At 33.2% G+C, this 20,120-nt stretch overlaps 1 protein-coding gene across 1 annotated transcript; it reads left to right on the top strand.

Moving 5' to 3' along the window:
• The first annotated feature begins 1,705 nt into the window (after positions 1–1,705).
• LOC139527545 (uncharacterized) lies at positions 1,706–17,474 on the top strand. Its single transcript, XM_071323053.1, has 6 exons — positions 1,706–2,112; positions 9,007–9,118; positions 9,852–10,015; positions 10,980–11,140; positions 13,309–13,505; positions 16,876–17,474. The coding sequence occupies exons 1-6, from the start codon at positions 1,819–1,821 to the stop codon at positions 17,052–17,054; spliced, it is 1,107 nt and encodes a 368-aa protein (XP_071179154.1). The 5' UTR covers positions 1,706–1,818; the 3' UTR covers positions 17,055–17,474.
• Positions 17,475–20,120: the final 2,646 nt, after the last annotated feature.

Genomic DNA, 20,120 nt, shown 5'->3' with positions numbered 1-20,120 from the left:
TTTTTTTCGAATACTATAATCAATAGGTCAACTATATTTGGTGTATGGAAATATTTTATGATCTATATGTCAGTCCCGCAGGTTTTATTTGACCTTGACATCATTTTCACGGTGCATTGCTCAGTGTTGATTTTTTGTGTGTTTTGGTTTGTTTTTCTTAAACTATAGGCAATAGATCAACTATATTTGTTGTAAAGAAGAATTGTGTGCTGTACATGCCTGTCTGGCATGGATCATCTGACCGTAACCTCATTTTCATGGTTCATTGGTCAATGTTTAGTTTTCTTGGTTAATGCTAAGTTTATGTGACAGTTGTAATAAAGCTTTATATTTAGGAGTATCAACATAATATCAATGATTAGTAAAGAAGGCGAGACATTTCAGCGTGTGCACTCTTCTTTTCAAAGCACCATTATAATTTTATTATTGTTTTTAAAGAATATTTATAGTAAAAAAGGAAGGTTGGATCTAGTTTGGGGGTTATGGTGCCATAATTTTAGGAATTAAGGGCTTGTATAATTAGAAGAAGCATGTTTGTAGTTTCTGCCAATAATTGTGTGTACGTGTATGGATCTCTTTGACATTATACCACAAGGTTCCATGTCACAAAGGGAAGGCTGGTGTTAATTAGCCCCAAACATGCAGGAATTACGGGCCAAAAATCAAGTGTTTAAGTGTATGGATCTTTCTGATATTGTTCTACAATGTTCCATACTACAAATGAAAGGCTGGGACTCAGTTTAGGGTAATTAGTTCAAGGGGGATTCAAAAAGTTGGGGGAGGGGGGATTTTTTTCCCAATGGTTTTAAGGAGTTCATATTTTTTTCAAAATTTCAAAATTTAAAATTTTAAAATGTTTCAAGAAGAAATCTTCAATTGCACAGTATTGTGCAACAGATCTGTAAGACATTTGACCACATTTATATTTGTCAGAAACCTATATTATGTCAAAACGTTGATCACAATCCAAATGCAGACAGCATTAAGCTTGAAAATTGTGTCAAAACCTGTCCCAACTGTTCAGGGTTCGGCCTCTGTGGTCGTACCAGGCTGCGCTCAGCGAAGCATTTTATTTTTGTTGCACTTCAATGTTTCTGTTGTTTCGTTGTTTTCCTCTTATAGTGGATGTGTTTCTCTCGGTTTTAGTTTGTAACTTGGATTTGTTTTCCATGTTTTTTCTCTCAATCGATTTATGACTTTAGAACAGCGGTTTACTACTGTTGTCTTTATTTATGTTATTAATATTCTCTAGAGACATCTGCTCTTTGTAGAACAGTAAAAGTAGAAACTTTTTATTAAAATCGTTATAATTGATTATTATCATTCCCATTAAAACTTTTTTTTTAATTATATCATCTTTAATAATACATGTGTATGTAATTATAGTAATGGCTCTGCAAAGGAATGTTAAAATACAAAGTTTTGTTTTCAAAATTTTTCATCCATTTTATAGTAGTTTGGTCGTTGCGTAGGTCTTTGTCATGTTGCTGAAACTGAAATTACATCTTTTTCAAAGGCAACTGAAAACATTATTGTAATCCTGGTATATATCATTAATGAGGTTCTTTGTTGGGGATTTGTAACGAACACAGAAAAGCATATCGATAATTACTTGATCAAAATGAAGATAAACATGAATAACTACATATCAATGATCTCATTGAAAACATTTATCGGCGCAAATACGCATGTCTGGTGAACAAACGTGTAATCCCGGTATCTATATTGAGTGTATCTGTTGTTAAAAACACAGCCTGCGCGGTTACAAGAATAAGCAAGAATCAAATCTATATTTCAATATAGTTCATTTGCAACAAAATGTATCTTCTAACCTTCTCATTTATTGTCCTTTTTGCATGGATTTTATGTGAAATAGTTGTTATAAAAAAACAAACGGACAAAATATATCAAAATCATGTACTGTTTGAGATATCAATGCCGATGTGGTCAATATGCGCCCAGTATTGTTCTAGAGTACAAGCGTGCAAATCTATTAATTTTATTGCATTGAACAAAACTTGCCAGATAAACTATGGTGAACCAGGGGAATGTAATGATGAACTTATTGAGAGTGTTGGAAATAGCTTTGCCGCTGCCTCAACGTTTCCAAAGGTGAATACAATATTTTTTTTTTATTAAATCTATGTAAAATTATTCTCTCATATATATCAATAACAAGAACAATTTTAAACGTTATAAAAACATTAACTTGTTGTTTTGGCAGTGATACACAGTACTATAGATATATATATATATTCCAGACCATATGAGTATTTGGACCGTACGCGTACGGTCCGGATCGTATACGTATACTCGCGTACGGTCCGACCATACGCGTACGTTCGGACTGTATGAGTATACATTTTTTGTACGCGTACGGTCCAATACGAGCTGACCATACATGCTTTGGATCATTTGGATTAAATTTAAACAAATATTTATCACAATCTTAATTTTTAGTTTTAAAAATTGTTATTATTACAATTAGATAGATAAAATGAACAAACGAACAATTGAAATTAAATAGTTTTTTAATTGTATATCTGAATCCTATTTTTGGTACTCCCGCCCAAGGTGACACTTGCTACCACGAATAACGTAACATTTTTTACATTTACATGTTTGCAGTTCATTCATGTTCCTTTGCATTTGCATTTTTATGCAGTTAAGCTGCATTATGCGAGCACCATATATTTGTGTTCCATCCAATAAATGCTTAAATACTTGCCATTAGTATTATCTAGCTGACTTCTATGTTATATATAACTAAATTGAACACTTTTTAAATACTTTTTATTCTGGATTACAAAAAATATGACCAGAAAAACTTAAATGATCGTCGAATCATCCAAAAGTTTTGAAGTTACACATAGGAAGTATGTAGAGCTCATTAGGAATACTTGTGTAGTTTATTATGAAATGTGCTTTTGGATAAGATGTCAAAGAACAATTGCATGAAATATTTAACCGCCGAAAATCTCTTAAGACAAATAGTTTAGATTTCCCAAATGGCAAAAGTCGTAGGGATATTGTTTGTTATCAAAACGTAGTACTACGTCAGTACTCTTATAATTTAACAAATTCAACTGTTCATGCTGTAAATTGGCGGCAATTTCAAATTAGTAGACGAAATTTTCGTATCTTTTCAATTTGGAGGCAGGGGTGCAAATTAGCGGTGGTCCAAGGTCTGCGACCTTCCACTTTTGCAAGCGGAATTTCGACTTGATACTAAAGCTAGCTACGCCCGACGTAGTCACCTTTCAACTTGAAAGAAAATAAGAACTTTGCAAACCTTTTCACCAAAGTCTCCAAATAAACGATCTATAAAATACTAATTTTCATCAATATTATTCGTGACAGCGATGTTTTTTTTTGTTCAACCGCTAGCTTTATACAGAAAATCGCTGACAAATAATGTGTGAATTCGAGTAAAATCGTATCTGATTGACAAAATCAACATTGTAAACACAATAACTATGGCTGCCGTGAAGCGGATAAGAGTAATTCCGGAAGCGGATAAGTGTAATTCCGGAAGCGGATAAGTGTAATTCCGGGTTTTGGCGATCAACTACAAAAATACAGACAGGTGACAAAATACATCTATCAGAGACGGGGGGTGGGGGGGGGGGCAGTTGCCCGGGTCCACCCTTTTTGGGAAAACATTTGGTTTCTTATATAGCTAATCATTGAAGCGTGACTGGAGCGGGCCCCTCTTAGGCAGTCAGTGGGCCCCCACTTATGAAAAATTCTAGATCCGCCAGTGTGTATGCATGGTAAATGAATTTAAACACTAGAATTGAAAACCAAAAGATATATATGTAAAAGAAAGAAATAGCAGAATCAGAAAATAGTTTATACAGAAACTCAAAATTACTTTTTGACAAATTTTAATGTCAAAATCCAATAGAATATGTGACAACTGGGAACAGTATATCTAACAATATATATGTCCATGGTCACAGTATAAATTTTCTTTATCAGTGATACATGATGATAATGCATGTGGGATGCTTTTAAAGTGTAAACATATTACTGCAATTTTGAAGGGGTTTTTTTTTCTCAATTATACGCGTACGGTCCAAATACTCATATGGTCTAGAACATATATTTATATATTTAAGTTCAGTCTAAGTCACTGAGTGGTCGAATGCGATAGACACGGTGCAGGGTGTGAAATCTCGATATCCCAATGGCATGAGTTAGGATTCTGACGAGGGAAGAACTAAAAGTTGCTGTCGCAAATTTGCAGATTTAACATTGTTGTACTGATATTTAGAGGAGCAATGAAATTAATGTGTTTTCAGCAGTGTTTCACCTTCAGCGGTGATCCAATGGATGAATTTAGAGTTGTCACTTGTTTAGCAGTACTTAATGGCATTTTAACTCATGCTATTGTGATATCGTAACAACACCGCCTGCACTGTGTTGAGCGCTATAGACCACTTGTCAACCTAGACTGAAAACAATCTGCTTTCTGTGGCCTAGTGTTACCTTTCCTCGTCAGTCGAATCTAGAGTAGTACACAGTACATGATATATTAGGAATGAAGATGCAAATGAATGCAGATTAGCTAAATTATCTGTTGTAAAGGAACGTATAAAATGAATATACATATTGTGTTATTACACTACCTGATCCTGCAGGACATGGAAGCTATTGCGATCAATAAGTATCCTACTCTGAAAATACCGGACCTATTCTAACTGAAATGTAAGGTTTACTTGTAGTATTTTTGAGTTTTTGTTCCTGCTTTTACCTTTGGTAAAACACAAATTAAGATAAGCAGATTATTAAATATAAATAATTTTTAACCTATAATTAAAAAAAAATACCTGACTGCATAAATAGTTACTTCAAAATACACGTAACCTTTTATGAATGGAACTCATTCTACTAAATTACAGATGGTAAATCTGTAATTATGACCTACATGTCAGGAAAAACAACATATCTGAAAACATAAACTACATGTCAAGGACAAAACGAAATATCTGAAAACATGACCTATATGTCAAGGACAAAACAAAATATCTGAAAACATGACCTACATGTCATGGACAAAACGAAGTATCTGAAAACACGAACTACATGTCAAGGACAACACGAAATATCTGAAAACATGAACTAAATAAAATATCAAGGACAAAAATATATATCTGAAAACATGACCTAAAAATGTACATGTAAAGGACAAAACTAAATTTCTGAAAACATGACTTACATGCCAAGGAGCAAACGAAATATCTGAAAACATGAACTACATGTCATGGACAAAACGAAGTATCTGAAAACATGAACTTCATGCCAAGGACAACACGAAATATAGGAAAACATGATCTACATGGCAAGGACAAAACGAAGTATCTGAAAACATGAACTACATGTCAAGGACAAAACGTAATATGTGAAAACATGACCTATATGTTTTGGACATAACGAAATATCTGAAATCTTGACCTACAAATGACCATGGCAAGGACAAAACGAAAATTCTGAAAACATGACCTACATGTCAATGACAAAACGAAATATCTGTAAACATGAACTATATTTCAAGGACAAAACAAAATATCTGAAAAAAGAACTACATTTTAAGGACATAGGAAATATATGAAAACATGATCTAAATGGCAAGGACAAAATGAAATATCTGAAAAGATTAACTACATGTTAGCGGGAGGGTTGGAATTTCTGTAACATGTTTAACCCTGCCACATTATGTTTGTATGTGCCTGTCCCAAGTCAGGAGCCTGTAATTCAGTGGTTGTGGTTTGTTTATGTGTTACATATTTGTTTTTCGTTCATCTTTTGTACATAAATAAGGCCGTTAGTTTTCTTGTTTGAATTGTTTTACATTGTCATTTCGGGACCTTTTATAGCTGACTATGCGGTTTGGGTTTTGCTTATTGTTGAAGGCCGTACGTTGACCTATAGTTGTTAATTTCTGTGTCATTTTGGTCTCCTCTGGAGAGTTGTCTCATTGACAATCATATCACATCTTTTTTATATATACATGTTAAGGACAACACGAAATATTTGACAAAATGAACTGCATGTCAAGGACAAAACGAAATATATATAAACATGACCACCGAAATGTCTTGGACAAAACAAAATATCTGAAAACATTACCTGCAAATGTACATGCCAAGGAAAATAACGATTTTTTTTAAAACATGACCTGTCATGTCATGACAAAACGAAAAATCTTAAAACATGAACTACATTTCAAGTACAAAACGAAATTTCTGAAAACATAAACTACATGTCGAGACCTAAAAGACATTAACTGTAGAAACGAATAACAAGGTCTATAATGATGTAATCTGTAAACATGAACAACATGTCAAGGTCTATAACGATGTAATCTGTAAACATGAACAACATGTCAAGGTCTATAACGATGTAATCTGAAAACATGAACAACATGTCAAGGTCTATAACGATGTAATCTGTAAACATGAACAACATGTCAAGGTCTATAATGATGTAATCTGTAAACATGAACAACATGTCAAGGTCTATAACGATATAATCTGTAAACATGAACAACATGTCAAGGTCTATAACGATATAATCTGTAAACATGAACAACATGTCAAGGCATAAACGATATTATCTTTTAATAGACAATAATAGTGTTTTGACATATCAACGATATATATATATATATAAGGACGAGGTTAGAAACGGGTAAATGCCTGGCTCTGCCGAGCTTTTCCCCCCGTTTCGGGACGAATCCTTATATCGTTGATATGTCAAGTCAATACACTATTATTGTCTGTATACTGCATTTTAAAAAACATTTTAATTGTTGATTGTGTTATTGTTATTTATTCGATTTAGACATTGGGTGAAATCCCCCTTGAAAAAGGCCTCATATCTTGCGGAAAAATATACAACACAATGACATGTACATTACCAGTTGAAACCAATCGATAGTGAACGGATTCCTTTGAGTATGGACTAAAATATATACAATAAGCATAACACATAATGATTTATAGGTTTTAAACAAAAAAAATGAACAAGGATTATGTTTTTCTTACAATTGTACATGTAAAAGAAATAAGTTTGAGTCGTTCCACGCTTCTTTGTATACTTTAAAACCAAGGACAAGTTGAAGAGGTCATCATGAATAATCAGATATAGTGTCGGCTCTACTATTTGAATATTCATGAAGAAAAATGATATCGGGCCAGTGGCTGTATATGACATAAAATATATACAGTCAACGCATTTTGACTGCTCAAATAGTACTAGTGCAGTATAAAAATGAATTACATGCCATGGCTTACACGATATTATCTTTTAACTTGATTTACATGCCAAGGCCTAAAAGATAAAATATCTGAAAACATGAACTTCATGTCAAGGCTTAAACGATATTATTTGTAAACAAGAACTTCATCTCAATGCGTAAATGATGTTATCTGTAAACAAGAACTTAATCATAATGCCTAAATGATGTTATCTGTAAACATACACTTCATCTCAAGGCCTAAATGATGTTATCTGTCAACATACACTTCATCTCAATGCCTAAATGATGTTATCTGTAAACAAAAACTTCATCTCAAGGCCTAAATGATGTTATCTGTAAACATACACTTCATCTCAATGCCTAAATGATGTTATCTGTAAACAAGAACTTCATCTCAAGGCCTAAATGATGTTATCTGTAAACAAGAACTTCATCTCAATGCCTAAATGATGTTATCTGTAAACATACACTTCATCTCAATGCCTAAATGATGTTATCTGTAAACATACACTTCATCTCAATGCCTAAATGATGTTATCTGTAAACAAGAACTTCATCTCAAGGCCTAAATGATGTTATCTGTCAACATACACTTCATCTCAATGCCTAAATGATGTTATCTGTAAACATACACTTCATCTCAATGCCTAAATGATGTTATCTGTAAACATACACTTCATCTCAATGCCTAAATGATGTTATCTGTAAACAAGAACTTCATCTCAATGCGTAAATGATGTTATCTGTCAACAAGAACTTCATCTCAATGCCTAAATGATGTTATCTGTGAACAAGAATTTCATCTCAATGCCTAAATGATGTTAACTGTAAACATACACTTCATCTCAAGATCTAAATGATGTTATTTGTAAACATACACTTCATCTCAATGCCTAAATGATGTTATCTGTAAACATACACTTCATCCCAATGCCTAAATGATGTTATCTGTAAACAAGAACTTCACCTCAATGCCTAAATGATGTTATCTGTAAACATACACTTCATCTCAATGCCTAAATGATGTTATCTGTAAACAAGAACTTCATCCCAATGCCTAAATGATGTTATCTGTAAACATACACTTCATCTCAAGGCCTAAATGATGTTATTTGTAAACATACACTTCATCTCAAGGCCTAAATGATGTTATCTGTAAACATACACTTCATCTCAATGCCTAAATGATGTTATCTGTAAACATACACTTCATCTCAATGCCTAAATGATGTTATCTGTAAACAAGAACTTCATCTCAATGCGTAAATGATGTTATCTGTAAACAAGAACTTAATCATAATGCCTAAATGATGTTATCTGTAAACATACACTTCATCTCAAGGCCTAAATGATGTTATCTGTAAACATGAACTTCATCTCAAGGCCTAAATGGTGTTATCTGTCAACATACACTTCATCTCAATGCCTAAATGATGTTATCTGTAAACATACACTTCATCTCAATGCCTAAATGATGTTATCTGTAAAGATACACTTCATCTCAAGGCCTAAATGATGTTATCTGTAAACATACACTTCATCTCAATGCCTAAATGATGTTATCTGTAAACAAGAACTTCATCTCAATGCCTAAATGATGTTATCTGTCAACAATAACTTCATCTCAATGCCTAAATGATGTTATCTGTCAACAAGAACTTCATCTCAATGCCTAAATGATGTTATCTGTAAATGAGGTCCAATTGCATTCATTTGTAATTTATTTTCGAATCAACTTTCAGAATCTAGCTGGTCCATGTAAAGGTCATGACTGTAAACCTAATGAAGTATGCATGCCAAAGGGGACGGCTTACAACTGCTTCCCCTGGTTTACACCACAGTTTCATGAAAATAGTAAGTTAATCTTTTGTAGACGAAACGCGCGTCTGGCGTATATAACAAATGTAGTCCTGGTATCTATGATGAGTTTATTTACATTGAGACCATCTGTTCGGGCTTTTTTCACAACTTGGTCAGCAATATAGCTTTGTTAAAAATAAAACAATAGAAATAATGAACTCCAAGGAAAATTGATAACGTTTTATAGCTAGCCAAATCACTAAATTATCTTACCTCAATGCTATGCGTTGTAATTTTATAATATTCAGTGAAATTATATTAATAGATTATATGATATAGAATGTATTGATTTTGTAAATTTATAAAAACAAATACCGAACACTACTATTTTGTTGCAATATAGTCATACTGGTTGCACGTTTAAGAAGCGTCGGATGCGATGACGGCGTCAACAGTTGTTAAGTTTTCTGGTTGAGTTATTTTGATAGGAACAATTTGTGATTGATCATTGATATTCTGTATAAAAAAGCATTACTATTCGTGCTTATCGGTTTGACCATTATTTTGCGACCGTGCCTCCTAGCCACGGTCTAGTGACTTTGAATTAATTAGCCATTATAAAAGTTTGGTTCATGCATCAGTACTTTATTTTTGAACAAGATTCGTTAAAATAGAATTACCTAATATTTCTGTCAAAGGACAATTATTTCAAAGATATTCTTTATAAATGTATCAATAATAATAAAACAACAAATTAAAAAATAACCTTTTCTCTCCCTTTCTACAGATTTCCAAAGGATATTTGTTGCATGCTCTGGAAATCACCAGTCAATACTGGACACATGGAAATATGCATGTTTGGGATTGAACATAGACTTTGGAAAGTCGTGTTCCAATCGACACCTTAGAAGTACTATGATTGACAAATGGGATGGATCACTTATTGACCAGGTAAATAGCATACACCTTATAGATCCTTATAGATAATTTGAATACTTAAGGTTCATCATAACAAACGGACAAATATGGCTGTATTTACATGCCAAAAACTACTCTGACTACAGACTTACCTGTGAAATTGGAAAAGTTTTAATGCCTAGCATCCACTAGATATATAAATTTTAAATGCATTTTGTGCTTCAGAAGGATAAAATCTCTTTTGGATTTTGATGGGCATTTTTTTCCTTCATGCATAAGGTGTGAAAATTAACAAAGTTGTGGTACAACGTTGAGATGCTCCCTCAGGTAAACAAACCGGGTTGTATTTTTTGTGATTGTCCTTTATTGACATGGACAACAGGTATCTTCACAACTACCGATGAGTTAAAGAGTTTATATGAGACAGTGTGTAGACAGTATCAAAGTAATTCAGGTGTTTGTTCATTTTTACACCTTCTGCTGAAAGGGAAAAAAACTGCCCATCAAAAACCACAAAATGCATATAACTTTTATATATCTAGTGGATGCTAGGCCTTAAAACTTTCCAAACAGCACAGGTAAGTCTGTACACAGAGTAGTGTTTAAGATGAAAATACGGCCATATTTGTCCGTTTGTTATGATGAACCTTTTAAGAGGTACACATGCATTTTGGTCCCTCACCTTTCACATGGATATGATACTTGATAAAATTGAGAATGGAAACGGGGAATGTGTCAAAGAGACAACAACACGACTGAAACCCAAGCCAAGGTCACAATAAGTCTTCAAAACAGCGAGAAATACCCGCGTCCAGAGGCATGCTTCAGGTACATGAAATATAATGTATGCTACCAATGTCAAGTTAAAAGATTCAATTTAGTATTTACTAACGCTTTGTTATCATTGAATTTTTAAAAGATAGATATGTGTTTATATGGCAACGAACAACCAGAAACGCAAAGCAGCTATAATACTTATGAAATATGTTCATTTCAGGTGAAAGTTGAGCTGTTCAGAAATGGAGAACTATCTGTAGAGATTTATTTTGATGGTCGCGGTTCAACAAGTACTGATTGGTTCACTAAGAATCGACTACGTTCTAATTCATTCATCGATCTGAATCAAAATTCGAGCTTTAATATCTTCTCGATGGATGGGTAAATAATCTGAAAAATAAAAAAAACTCGTATTACTCGATCGATCGATTGATCGATCGAGAGAAAAGAGAACTTAAGCAAAACAAGAAATATTTTAAAACATTGGAAGAAAAATGACAAAAAGTTTAATGCTGACTTTGGTAATGATTAAAAATATGATTCAAATATATTAAAAAAAAAAGAAAAAACCATTTTTCTAATTCTCAATCTATGAATTGATTTAATTACCTTTGAAACTTTCACTTCAGATAAAAAGGTAATCTTCTTGACCCACAGATGTATAACCCATCAAAGATTAGTAGAAACACGATTTTGTGGCTATAATTTTGATAAACGTTTGAATATAATACTGTATAAATAGATTTTTACAGGTCCAGACCTAATTTAAACAGATTGAAACTTATGTCTTCATCATATGACTATCAAGGACAATCCCTCCCGTTAGGGGTTTAGTATCAAACCATCATGAAAGATATGAGAAGAACATAACTATATACACTTAACTATAAACACATTTGTTGTGAGCTCACTTGGTATCTGATATTTCTCAACTCGACTTTGAATAGATGTCAGCTTTTTTCTGTTTTTATTACTTCTAGGTTTTAACGTGCTTCTCATGAACCTTTCCGTTGAACACGTCACATGCGACAAGTATAAAAGTTAGGGTACTAGAAGTTGAAAGTTCAATGGAAAGTCAAACACCAAATGTCATTTACAATTTCCGATCTTTAATTATTATCACTCATCTTGCAGGAGTAAACAAAATAGGACGTTTTACTGTCCCACTAGCAAGTTCTATCACAAAATGAATAATTATGGGCACCTCTTTCTTTCGTTCTTTCTCATAAAAATCGGGAAACGTAGCCATAGGAGATTGGTCAGAGATCGGCGAGATAAAACGACATAAATCGGATTAACGTATTCATTAACTTTGGCATAGCATGTTGCATGATGTAGAGGCTTCCGCTTTTTTTCATTTAGAAGCAATGGTCCAGAAACGGAAACGGAGTCAGACGATTGACACTTCATTCGTAGCTAATTTTCTTTTTTCATAAGCATCTGGTGGATTTATTGTATTTCCTTGTATTGTATTGCATTCAATTGTCAATTGATGCCATGAGAATCAAAATGATTGTTACAAACGACTGCATTAGACTACTAGGTAAAATGTGCCTTTTGTCCTTTATGTGTATTCCTTGTGAAGAGACAAGCCCTGTTTATTTGTTGTTTGTTTTTATGTTGTGTGTAGATTGTTGCATCATTGTCCTAGGTTAGAGGAGTTAAACACGGTGTTAAGCCTGTGATACAGTAGTTGACCAATATCACTGTCAGTTCCAGTTCCGATCCACATACTACTCTACATTGATGGAAAAAATATAAATAGTTTCGGAACGGAAATGATCAATGTACGGATTTTGGTAGTTGACGTGAGTTATTGTCGGCATATTTGTAAATAGACCATTTGTCAGTTATCGGAAAAAAAACTTGTCAATTATGCGCGCCTATTTGACGTCATTTACCAAAAAGAGGGAATCGTCTGTAGCTATGCACTATTAACGTTCATCAAGCGTCTTAGTGATCATCATTGTGCAGGATACTCTAGAAATATTGTTTGTTCCGTAATTACTAAATCACAATTCCTTGATGGCAGTACTTATTCAATTATGAGAACTCAATTTGCTGAATAATTCGTGCAATATAGCATCAAAGTTTTCCTACCACTCGCTCAAAATTGGAACGGAAGTGGCTATGCCCATAAACGTACGAATGAGGTTCACTAAAGCCAAAGTTTTTGACGGAAATGCAGCGAAATCGAAAATTATAACTAAGGTTGTAGGTTTTTTTGCTATTGCCATGTTTAAACGTTTTTACACCGGGTCCTTTTATGTCTTAATCAAACTGTACGGGTTTACTCATTTTTGACGGTGGCCCTATAAGATGTAATTGTTCACATAATTATTTGTGGTCTTAATTAGTTGTTTGAAATCAAACTGCGGGTATTGTGTTTTATAATGATATTTCACTTAATAGAATGTTGAAAAAAGAAAAAAATCAGAAAAAAATTTACAATTTGTTTCAAACTTCTAAATGACTCACTTTTTTCATAATAAACATGACTGAAAAAAAAAAAACGTTTAATATAAGTTTTCTTTATTTTGTTGACATAGTGACGATACCTGGGGTGCCCGCCATTTCTTCATTAGTAACACGTATTATAAAGGTGGTTGTCCTAACGACATTGCTTGGATGGCAGTGATTGACACATCTGATTCAAATGTCCGTGCTTGTAATTATGATAGGCTACCTGGGAAAGCCTACCCATACATTTTATATGGCCCCGATCAGCAACTGACTAAATTTGAAGGTAAGTCAGACGATATTATACAAATATAGCCTTTGTATGAGATTGATACAAGGATATATTGACCTGAAAGAAGTATATTGACTGAGGACGAAGTCCGAGGTCGATATACTTCTTGGGGTCGATATATCCTGTATTGACCTCATGCAAAGGCTATATTTGTTATATTATTAATTTCCGGCCATGTTTGTATCAAAATCGTCATTTAGATTTGTTGGAACTTTATAGATATTACATTGTCTCCTTGACAATAACAACATATTAGCTGTTATTTCATTTACTTTTTTTTTTAAACTTATGTATTTAAAGGTTTTTTTTCGTTAAATAATCGATCACAGATATCATTTCTTTTAAAACGTTAAACAATATCCTGTAATTCATTACATGACGTCACAAACTATATCGGTTTTTAGATATTCTAAAAATAACCGTGCAATATGCTTTTTTCCGGTCAAATTGAATATGGTTTTTGCTATCCGCCGTTTTCTCTCTACCTTCGAAAATATAATTTAGCATGTGACCATTACTAAACGAATCAAATTTGTTAAAATAGAAGAATTAATAATATTATTTTTTTTATCATATACTTATATGAAATATTGGTATAATTGTACCCCTTCTTAAAACTAATTTGTCCATACATTTACTCAAAACAATCAATTTGTAGAAATTGTCTTAGCCGTGTGATATGACGTCCGTTTATTATCGCAAACCTTTCTGTAACGTTATTGCAGTGCATTACGACGTCGTTTGGCAAATGCCGAAAAAATACACCTCAATGGTTCGTTTGTAGTGAAAAACACAACTAAGTAAGATACAAAAATATTAAGATTCAGGAAAATATATTATTAAAATGCAAAACAAATAATGGAATAAATGCATTTTTCCAAGTTTTAATAAAAAGGTTTGTCTGTCTGTCTTCTGCTGAAGTATATGAAAACAAGAACATTTTAACATGTCATTTTTCTTATCGCCCTTCCCTTCACCTATATCACCCTGCTCTGTCTCTCCGTAATTCTCATATCAAGACTTCCAAACGAGACCAGGCATTATCAGCGACGTCACAATGTTAGAGGAGAAGTTGTCAGCGACGTCACAATGTTAGAGGAGAAGTTATCAGCGACGTCACAATGCGAAAGGAGAAGTTATCAAGCTTTCGTCAAGCGTAAAACTGATTAGGGAGAAAGAAAAGACCAGTAATAGAACGATAAAAAGATAATCGGGTTTTCTACGTAAAGATATCGTAAAATATCAGCCGTTCAACACAATGTAAAACTTTTTAACTCAATTGCTGCGCTCACTCGCCAAAAAGGTTCACAATGTGGTTCATGGCTGATATTTTACGATATTAGTGTGTAGAAAACCCGATAATCTATACATATCAGACTTATTACCAGCCAATTGTCAAAATCATCGCTCTCGAGCCTTTCGGCTCTCGGGCTGACAAGGGGCTGATATGAAACATGCCATGTTATCTGTATATATGTTAAATATTAGATAACTTAAATCATATTTTAGTATAATATGGTAGTTTGCTTTTCACTTGTTCCGTTTTTTGACAGCGTTTGATTTTGACAGTTGTTATGGACTTCCTTATGAATATGCTTTGGTGTTCGGTATTTTTGTTATACTTCTTTAGATTCATCGATGTATTGCTGAAGATTTAACAATGTGCATTCTTTGTTTGAGCAATAGTGTTCACCAGTTCTGATGTAATTTTATTATTTTTGTAATGGAGGATATTTGCATGGTTAAGGAATATTCAACAATAAGCAACACCACAATCACATTTTGATAACGATCGATATAATTATATACACCACGTGATTATCGATTAATTGATTGACTGACTGTTGTTGTTTAACGCCATTTTCAAACTTATATCAAGTCATATTTGCATGGGATGCTTACCATACGAAAATGCTGGTCAACTCCGTTTGGAGTTATACATACAAAGAGATTGTCGACACAATTGTTCATATCCCGTTCGGAAATTACACCTTACCTGTAGACGCCATTCGGCAATCCTCGGTAGAATCCGCTACTCTCCTTCTATCCTCTAGATGAGGATACGGAATCGGCCGAGTTGAGACGAATGCTGTACACGCACTTAGTTTTAATTATTTATGCAAGCGATCCCCAAAGTGTTCAATAATCATACTTGGCCTTAGTAGAATTTGATGTGGCTTACGTATAATTATACCAGATTCTCATGTATTATATGGTCCTACGTATAATGTTAGTCTCATTGGAAATTTTGTATCAATGTCATTGGTATTTCTCACTAAATAAAGGCAACAGTAGTATACCGCTGAGCGAAGTTTGAAAGTTTGATATCGCTACACATATGCTATCAACTATTTAAGATATGGGAACATTGTGTGGCACTTTGTTATATGCCACTTAGTGTGACAATATAAAAAAGATGTAGTATGATTGCCAATGAGGAAACTCTCAATAAGAGACAAAAAGCCTGTCTGAAAGGATTTTACTACATACAAAAGATGTCATTTCGAACATTTAATCCTGCCACATCATGTATATGCCTATCACAAGCCAGGAGCATGTAATTCAGTGGTTGTCGTTTGTTGTTGTAAACAAAATTTGTTTTTCGATTATTGTTTTGTACATAAATCAGGCCGTTAGTTTCTTGTTTGAATTGTTTTACATTTGTCATTTTGTGGCCTTTTATAGCTAATTCCAAAGTGTGGGTTTTGCTCATTGTTGAAGGCCTTCCGTTACCGATAGTTGTTAACTTCTACGCCATTTGTTCTCTCAGACTGATGGATAGTTCTCTAAATATTGACAATCATACCAAATCTTTGTATTTCTTTATTGAAATATAACTGTGTTACAAAAACATTGCCTCCTTTAAATTTTCTCATCTAATTAGCAGTACTTGTGATGTGAAAAATTTATTTCGTTCATTTTCAGTTGATAAATTGACAAAAAATAAGGTATCAGATACTGGATGCAAATGTAATTTTATACCTTTTTATGTTCGTTTTGGGGATACAGCTCTATACCATTGTATACGTTTTCAAAGGTCTTGTATTGAAATTACTCCGCTCTAAAAGTTTCAGTTAAGGTTGACATTGGAAAACACTCTGAACGCAACAAACTTTTTATTTTTTTTAAGTGTTTGATAATTTATTACTATGTACGTGAATGAAAAAAGTTTAACGCATTTAAATATAAATCCGCTGAATATTTGAACGTCAATGTAACATTTAATACACTAATTTTCGTCATTCATGTGTGAATTGTTGGGTAATACACAATGTCATGTACTTTGGTGATGGGACAAACGTTTGATTACTTCAAATCTCACTCATATTTTTTTTCGTTTTAATAATGTTTGTTTCTATTTTAGGAAGCTATGCTGTAGCTGACATGATGATATATCTATTTCGATGGTTTAAAATGGAAATTCATGCTATAAGAATCTTGACTGATAAAAACAAACAAGTACTAAAACCTTGTACTTGTATACCTTGGAAAATATTGACACATATTTCTTTCGTGGTGAAATATTTCATCCGGGGCTGCTGATCTATATTATGTTTCCTCAAAGTGAAATTGATGCAGAAACTGAGTCCGTGGATTTCAAATATTATCTTTCCTTTACAAAAAAAAAAACGTTTCTGGAAAACCCTTAACATCTCAATTCAACAGTTAATTTATAAATATGACCATATTAAAGATATTGCATGTCAACAAAGTCGCTGAATACTAAGTAATATATTTGAAGGATTCTGCAACACTTTGCTATGTATTCATAAAATGAAAATTAAACTTACTACATTTAATTCGTTCCGTGCGCAAAAATTGTGCATTTCCCAAATCTGTTTTAGAGTGCAGATTTAGTCAGCTTTGTGGATTTATAGTTAACTCAGGTTAAATGATATATCTGTAAATTTTGTATTTCTATTGCTGGGTGAATGTAACATGTATATAATAAACATATTTTATTGTTCCATACATTTTAATTTTGAAATGTGCTAAATTTACCCCAGATTAAATGTTATATCTGTAAATTTTGTATTTCTTTTACTGGGTTAATGCCCTTTTGTTGACTACAAGTCCTAGGTGATATCACTAGACCGACGAAAACCAGTAATTTATACTGTTGGTTATTGGTGTGGTTAGGTTGTTTTCTCACTGACGTATACCCTACACCTCTTTTCGTGAAATTGATATACACTCGGTGTTCCTTAGCAGTAACTGGTCTATATATATATATATAAAAAAAAAATGGTATGATTGCCAATTAGACAACCTTCCACAAGCAACCAAATGACACAGAAATTTACAATTATAGGTCACCGTACGGCCTTCAACGATTAGCAAAGCCCATACCACATACGTTCTTTTTTTAATTATACTTGTATCTAATAAAATAGCGGGATCATAGTGATCAATCTGTCCGTTTATCAGTCCGTCTGTACGCATGTCCGTTTGTTCTTCCTTGCTCAATTCTTCCAAAACCAGATACTATTATGAATAAAACTTTCACCTTATCTTAAGAGTTTTATTTTATTTTGCATCGTGTTTTAATTTTATTTTCGTCTTGGCATCTTATGCCCATAGCTTGGGCTATACCAAATATGAGATTTCAATGAAACTTGTATGGCATTAAAAAATAAAATAACAAAAATACCGAACTCCGAAGAAAATTCAAAAACGTAAAGTCCCTAATCAAGTGACAAAATCAAAAGCTCAAACGCAGCGAACGAATGGATAACAGCTGTCATATTCCTGACTTGGTACAGGCATTTTCCGATGTAGAAAATGGTAGATTAAACATGGTTCTATGGTTAGCTAACCTCTCACTTGTATGATAGTCGATTAAAATTCAATTATATTGACAATTTGTGGAAAAAACAAACAGTCATACAAGTCATGTTATAGATAAAAATATCAAAAATAGGGGTAGAGCCGTCAACATTATGTTATAATCTTAATCACTATAAAAACAAACAATAAATATGTCAACAAAGAAAACCAAAACGGTATACAGACAAAGCACATAGGCAAACAGGAGAGACAAGAATACAAAACTGTACCATAGCACAATAACACAATGACGGGATGTATAAGTACCGAGCCACGTCAAATAGATAATACCTAAAATAGAATAAACCGTAAAAGCAAAAATTCTTAAAGACAGATAAAAAAAACCCACTATAACACGTAATTAAGAAGATAAACCACGTCAGTATCAAATGGGATTGTATAGCTCCTATTTTATTCCATGGATTGAATGACGTTACAAATGTGTCTTCCTAAGGAAAACATTGACTTTGCTGTATCTACGGAAGTGGTAGACATTTTACATCCGCATTTCCCTCTAAAATAAAAGAGTAATTTCAAGTATGTACTAATTGGCATTATAAATCTCTTATTTCACCATGTTCACTGTTCGATTAATTTGCATTATAGGTTTTCCATATCAAAACATTGAATTTGCCATATACAAAATTGGTTACCTTAGGTATCTTGTATACACAGCCTCACCTTAGCTAGAGATGTGACTTCAATGACACTGTTCAAAGAAAATTTAGTAGTAAATGGATTTGTGTAACTTTAATTTTACTTTTCGAACCAAATGATTAAAACGGATTTCCATAGCCAATCATGGACTTTTCGGTATCTATGCAGGAGCAGGAAAATAGGTCAGCTCTCCTTACAGTTCCAATAGATTTGATTAATTGCTCTTCAGCATTGATTTCAATATTTTAAGATTGTCAGTATTTTCCTGAAATATCTTCCTGAAATATCCTACTAACTTAAAGAAGCTTAACAATTGCGAAGTATATAACGTAGCTAACGAGAAAACCTAACATACACAGGTAAATACACAACAGGAAACTAAAAAAAAATTCTGTATGAAGATTGGCGTGAGTAACAAATTATAACATACACACAATCAAGACGAGAATATAGTAAACGTTTAAAATGCAAGATATATTTTTTGAACCTTTATTATATCCGACAATGATGGTATTGGGTGCAACAGGTCACACACATATCCCCATTGAGGGCTCTTGTAAGGGTCAATTAAATGAATGTGCAACAGAATTGTTATTACACAAGCATCATCAGAGGTGGTTTCATCGTTGTCGTAAAGACAATATTTAAAATTTTACTCCCATGGGAAATAGCCAACCTTTGATAATAAGATGATTTACTCAATCAACTAGAGTTTGGCATAGAATTTGTTTAATTACAATACAGGAACGGGTCTAAAATTATATGGAGGCTATGGATGCAATTGTTGCACATCGGAATACCTACAACCTGTTGCAATCTTTCTTGACAAAACGTGCATATCTGTTGTCAGATAGGCAACTTTTAACTTCTATCATCTAATCACAGTTTTAGTAAGTATATCTAACATATATTTTTTATTAAAGAAGAAGGCTTAATTTCTTTGCATCAAATAATTACGTAGTGATCATTTGAATGGATAAAAAACTTATGTATGATTAGATTTTGTGGAAGTGTACTCTGGAGAGTCAAATGGTCTGAACAGTTTTGAATTTACCGCAGGAGAAGATGGAGATAGATTGGCCATGTTTTACGTAAGAGTCCTGAAGAACTATCAATGTTCTAGGC

The sequence above is a fragment of the Mytilus edulis genome, chromosome 6, assembly GCF_963676685.1.
Source record: "Mytilus edulis chromosome 6, xbMytEdul2.2, whole genome shotgun sequence".
Taxonomy (NCBI): Eukaryota; Metazoa; Mollusca; class Bivalvia; order Mytilida; family Mytilidae; genus Mytilus; species Mytilus edulis.
This window is presented reverse-complemented; position numbering and strand designations above follow the sequence as displayed.

Excerpts from the sequence above, each read along its gene's own strand:
- LOC139527545 (XM_071323053.1), top strand. The coding sequence starts at position 1,819 with ATGTATCTTCTAACCTTCTCATTTATTGTCCTTTTTGCATGGATTTTA. Across the intron at positions 2,113-9,006 it reads CTGCCTCAACGTTTCCAAAG|AATCTAGCTGGTCCATGTAA; the intron begins GTGAATACAATA and ends ATCAACTTTCAG. Across the intron at positions 10,016-10,979 it reads ATGGATCACTTATTGACCAG|GTGAAAGTTGAGCTGTTCAG; the intron begins GTAAATAGCATA and ends TGTTCATTTCAG.